This window comes from Zeus faber, assembly GCF_960531495.2.
Source record: "Zeus faber genome assembly, chromosome: 4".
In the NCBI taxonomy this organism is placed as follows: Eukaryota; Metazoa; Chordata; class Actinopteri; order Zeiformes; family Zeidae; genus Zeus; species Zeus faber.
The window spans coordinates 11,264,065-11,270,064 of NC_137191.1; the positions used below are offsets into that span (position 1 = coordinate 11,264,065).

At 48.0% G+C, this 6,000-nt stretch overlaps 1 protein-coding gene across 1 annotated transcript in view; it reads right to left on the reverse strand.

The window, feature by feature from the left end:
- Positions 1–6,000, reverse strand: part of xylt1 (xylosyltransferase I) — a 74,896-nt gene that overhangs the window by 28,496 nt on the left and 40,400 nt on the right. Inside the window, exon 2 of the mRNA XM_079999229.1 lies at positions 3,272–3,863. Within this exon, the coding sequence (XP_079855355.1) occupies positions 3,272–3,863 (592 nt within the window). The remainder of the gene's footprint in view (positions 1–3,271; positions 3,864–6,000) is intronic.

A 6,000-nucleotide genomic window follows, 5' to 3' on the forward strand; every position in this document is an offset into this window, starting at 1 on the left:
TAATTGGAAAGTCACTTCACAGAGCACTTTGAGACTGTGCACTATCCTGGCTAGATTAACAAATGAACACTGCTAAGTGGACTATACATGTGCACGTAAAATGTGTGTGTGTGTGTGTGTGTATGTGTGTGTGTGTGTGTGTGTGTGTGTGGGAGGGCATGTTAATGTTTCTCTGTCAGTCTCGGCGCGTTTGCCTGAGCACACTCACGCCGTGAGAACGTTTCGCAGTATGAAGGCGGCGACACGTGACAAGGATCAAGCGCCGTGATGGATGCACGAGGCTCCGGCTGGAGTGTTGCCTGAAGTACAGACGCTCCCTTTAATGCCCCTTATATGGCACACACGCACACCCTGCTCATGATTGTTCAAAGTCTATAAACATGAATTATTTTTTTTACTAGTGGTTATGAATGAAATCTAACTCCACATATTTTTACGACTCCTAAAATTATTATTATTATTTTTTGATCGCATGTCCTTGAGACTTGCTGATGGCTGAAGGTGCATTCGGATTGGAATTGCTTTGAATGGCCAGGGTTCAAAGGTCAGTTCCAATGACCAGCGTTTTGGGAATAAATCCACAGAAAAAATATACAAAATGCAGCAAATTTGTATGTGAGACCTTTGCTCGCACATAAACATCTAACAGGACTGGATTGAGACGGACAGAAAGGCTTGGCATCGCTTTTGTTGAGATTGTTTTGATGCTTTTTCTTAATTAAAATTTACTGCTATAGTTTCATAGATGACGTCCATCGCGCTCCGCTCTCCTCTTCTGCAAAGGTTAAGTGCATTTTTGCCTGGACAAAGATAATTGTATATTTTCATAATATTTTCTGTTCAGACAAAATCAATACACAATGCAACATGTACGACACGCTCTCATTTCCAGATCTCCATTTTGGAGTAATGGATTCAAGATACGTGTCCAAATGCACAATAAGCCTAGTAAAAATGGAGAGCCAGTTTTGTGGCGCAGCGGTTTCTAGTGATAAGTAATTGGGATATCTCAATTAGGGAATGACTGACCACACCAAAACACTACGCTATCAATACCCCTCTCATCTAAATGTGAACATTCTGCAATATTATCCGATACGAAATTGCTGAATAAATTCTAGTATGCAAATTCCCAAAATCTAGAACATGAGGTCATGATGTTGATGCTACACAGGGACACAGCGACTGTTTGCCAACCAACAGCACTGCGGCACCAACCAAACTTAGCCGCCCGATAATAGACAATTTGGCCTTTGGCAGTCTGATAGAACATGCTCTTCCCATATTCAATGAGAATAACGATAACATAAATGCTAATCTAGTCAAGGCCTCAAGGCTAGAATACAGATGAAATTAAATTAGACAATTTTATGTTAACAAGGTCAGCCCTTGAATTCGGGATAGATGGAAGTAGGGTAAAGTGGTCGGGGTGCTAGAGAGGGAGACTGAAAAGAGTGAGACAGAGAGAGAGAGAGAGAGAGAGAGAGAGAGAGAGAGAGAGGCAGATAAGACATTGGCAGGCAGCAGGCGAGCAGACAGAATAAAAAAGAAAGTGATTTAATTTAGCTGTCATGTTGTTATAGCCCAGCCACCAGGGGAAAGCCCCTTTCAATTTCTTTGTCTCTTTTGATCAAACTGTCTCTATGAGTGGGCTGGTGAGTCGCCCCCTGAGATGACAGGGTCTTAGTCACAGGGAAACGCTACCCCGGCCCTTGGGAAGGAGGTTTGTAGAAACGTTGGTGTGGCTTTACGAGTTCCAGTCAAAGATCCATCCGTTTCCTTTCTCCAACTGCTCCTGGTCAGGGTGGCGGGGGGACCGCCTACCTTGGCTTTTCCAGACCATCCCGACTGACCATTGGCGTAAGGTCTGGAGACACCCTCATTGGAGGGCCACCAGCGCTGAATCACATGGCACTACACGGCAAATTTAAGTCTCTTCGTAGCTTATCCTGCTCGCATTCGGAGGTGGGCGTAAACCTACACACATACACACAAACTCCACGCACACAAGACCCGAGATGAGACTCGAACTCGGGTCCCTGGAGCTGCGAGGTAACAGCTCTTCCCTCTGTGCAACCGTGAGCCAGCCAGATGTCTCTGCATAATAACAGCTTCCTTTCCCCTCCTATCCATATGCAATCCACTCATATTTTTTGTGTCCTTATGTGTGCGTGCACGCTTGTGTGTGTGTGTGGGTGTGTGTGTGTGTGTGTGTGTGTGTGTGTGTGTGTGTGTGTGTGTGTGTGTATGTGTGTGTGTTCATATATGGTTGTCTGTGTCCCGTAAACATGGTTGCTGATGCATGCTGCTCACTGATGGTGGCAAACCAACAGATTTTGTTTACAGAATGTACAGCCAGACTGCAGATGCCCAACAATTTTCCTTGAAATTGGCGGACTGGGTGTGCGTCGGTGCATCTTTGTGTGCGTGTGTGTTTGGGGATGTGTGGCTGTTTATTTGGTTTGGGAAAAATAGACAGAGAAAGATAAATCAGGCCAGCCTAACTGAACAAATTAATATGGGAAACTAATTTGGTGGTTATATACAAGTCCGATCCCCCGTATTCTCCAACAATTTACTTTTGTAACTACATATCAGCGAAAAGACACTATTTACCAAATGGAGTTTGAAAAAAAACTGAAATTTGAATAAAATAACATATACTTTGGACCGCTCAAGCTTTGTTTTGCGATCTGGTTTTGGGGATGCTATTAAGCTGCATTGAGAGAACATACATAAAAGGGTATAAGTGTGGTTTGAAATGATTTATTGTAAATAGTTTGGAATATGTGATTGTTTTTAAATGTATCCTGATTTTAGATCAATCGTTCCATTTATGTTCTTTCTGGTGAGGAAATGTGGTCAGAGACCCCTTTCTGTTACTTATTATATTCTACTTTCACATGTAAAAAAACCCACTATTGAGTGAACATTTTCATCAAAAACACTGTATTTTACCATTAGAATGTTCAATTCAAAAGGTGGTCTATACATAAAGAAGTACCAGACCCTGATAACGAGAGCTGAAGCCTATCTGTGCGATGCTGTGCATGTTTCTATAAAACCCGGAGTGAGATGTAAGTTGATTGTTGAACAAGAACAGGATGATGGGAGGAACCTGTTCCCTCACACTGAGTCAGGTGTCTGCACTCTGATAGATATTGATCCGAGCCCTGTGAATGGAATACAAAGCTGCCGCATCGACGCCCAAGACATAGAATGTCCTGCATTAATAGAAACGGAACACAGTCAATTAGAGGGATCGACTCACCCTCCAGGGGGCAGTAGCGAGTGACCTTCTCGGGCATCAGGCGGCCGTCCTTGTGTCTGCAGTACACCTCGGCGATCTGCTGCCTGCACTCTTTGCTTTTGGACCTGGACAGAGCCGAAATGGCTTCTTTCCCGCTGATGTCGCACTTGGGCGGCTGGTCGTAGGTCACGTCGAGCGGCGGCGCGGTGGCCTGCTTCCTGTTGGGGTGCAGGTGCCTGTGCTGCGCCTGGGCCTGCGAGGCCTGCGAGGGGCGCTGGCCCTGCCGGGACCGCCCCCCTGCGCCGTGGCCGCCCCCCGGGTAGGAGGAGTTGCTGCCCGCCATCACGGGCCGATGACCCAGCGGCAGCACCTCGTTGGAGCTGCGGCCCAGGCCGGGCGGGTTCTCCCTCCAGACCTGCTGCCGAGCGTGGACCTTCTCCTGGAGGTGCTCCCGCTGCTCTTTACTGTGAGCGCCCCCTACAGTCTGCCTCTGGGGCTGCGAGCGGGCGCCGAAGTTGCTATTGTCTATGTTCTCAAAGTCCTTGGGCACGGAGTTTTCGTTGTTGCTGTCGACTCTTGTTTTCTCCTTGGGTCGGTGGGAGTAATAGCCATCCTGCAGAAAAAGAAGAGGAACGAGAGGTTAGAGGAACGGAGCCGGAGGTTGGAGAAAAAAAAATGCGGAGGTTGGAGAAAAAGAGTGTGGAGGGGAGTCGAGCAGGGCGAAGGGAGGAGGGGGAAGCAAACAAGTGAAAACAAGTTCATAGCCAAGTGTGTGTGGTGCATATCAAATGTCGGATTAACAATTGATGTGGTGCGTGAGAGTGGGCAAGGCTGTGTGAAACCATGAGGCATGAAATGAAGTAGCAAGGTATTGAGTGCGGGGACAACAAGATGCAACCTGGCTGAGGCCGGAGCGGCGCTGCGGGCTCTGCTGCTCCATGCCATTATCAGATTAGCTCCGGTTTCAATTAACTTCTTCCTCAAATGGGCCCAGCACTCCGTAAACAGATTACCAAAGAGGGATAAAGGATCAGAATATGACTGTGAAGAGACTGTGTGTGCGTGTGTGTGCGTGTGTGTGTGTGTGTGCACGTGTGTGTGTGTGTGTGTGTGTGTGTTTGGGCACTGTTTGTGAAAGCGTTCGTTTCCGCCTGCCTTTTCTGATTTCTATTTTTTTTTTGGTCGCTGAAGCCACACAAGGATGTGATGGAATTACAGCGGTGTGTGACATGTGACTAGAAGCTCTGTTTGCTCTGTGTCTGTGTATGTCAGATAGCGAGGGCGTGTGTGTTTGTTTGTGTGTTTGTTTGTGTGTGTGTGTGTGTGTGTGTGTGTGTGTGTGTGTGTGTGTGTGTGTGTATATACATCTTGTCTTGTGCTGTTTGCGTGTACACATCTGAATGTACAATTAACCAGTTTTTTTTTCTCCACAATAATAGGCTCAACGGGGCGGCAATTAGAGCAAAAAAAGAAGAGGGTAACAAGTCGAAGACAGGAGTGTAAGGAAGGGAAGCATGCGAAACGACACCGGATGCCGCTATCACACCTTCTCACACGCCAGGGTGGGAAACACTGGGAGCGAGACTCTGAGGGAGAAAATAGAGGAAAGACATAGAGAGACAAAGAGGGTGGCGGAGAAAGAAGAGGAAGAGAGAGAGAGAGAGAGAGAGAGAGGAGGAGGGGGGGGGGGTAGAAATAGTGCAAGCGGAGGAAAAACAAACGGCGGCTGTAACAAGTGCAGGGGCTGGTGCGCTCATTCGTTCACGAGGCGGCAAGAGGAAAGCGGAGAGAGAGGGAGAGTGTGGGAAAGAGATACCAAGAGCAAAACAATATGCGTGTGTGTGCGTGCGTGCGTGCATATGTGTGTGTGTGTGTGTGTGTGTGTTTGTGTGCATGAGGGAGAAATGGCGAGAGAGACAGAGAGAGAGAGAGTGAGAGAGACACGGAGAGGTTAGAAGAACAGGGTAGGAGAGCGGGCTGTAGGAGGGGATGCTATTGTGAGACCGGAACGTCTTTCCGCCCCCCGGGAGCCGAGCCTGTTATCAGCCCATCACGCTTTCCCCCGCCGCCCGCCGCCCGCCACCCGCCACCGCACCACGGACCGGAGGCGCGGAGGTGGCCGCTCGAGACCGGGGCCGCACCGAGACGCGCGGGGGGGGCGCGCTGTAATGGACCCAGATGAAGCAAGATAGAGGGAAGTAACACAGGCCCCGCTTTGAACCGCGGCGTCTGGCTTGACGTGCCAAACTAAGTCCCGATCAATTTCTGTTCTCAGCGCCGCTCCCCTTTTTCCGTGTGGCGGCCCCCCCCGGCCTCTCAGGTGCTTTAAGCGCCTTCACTTTGAGTTTGCGAAGGAGATCGCGTGCAATGTGCAAAAGCACTTTAGGGCGGTAGCGATTCCCAACCTGGGGTCCCCGACCCCCACAAGGAGTCGGTCACCAGATGGTCGCAGGGGGCTCACTAGGCTTTGGACGGTTGGAGGAAACTGTTTCCTAATAGTCAAATATTGGTTTAAAAAATCCACATAAGGGTTTGTTCACATATTAATTATGATAAAGATCTGTGACTATATTTTAAACTGGGCCCGAACTCTTGCTCTCTCTACCATGAAAATAGACAAAAACAAAAAACGCCCTGAATTCAATGTACAGCACCAGCACCAGTTTGGCATTTGTGGTTTAACATTTCATTTTTTTATTTTTCATAAATTTGACATCATTTTTATTTTCATTTTCCTCTCCTTCCTCTCC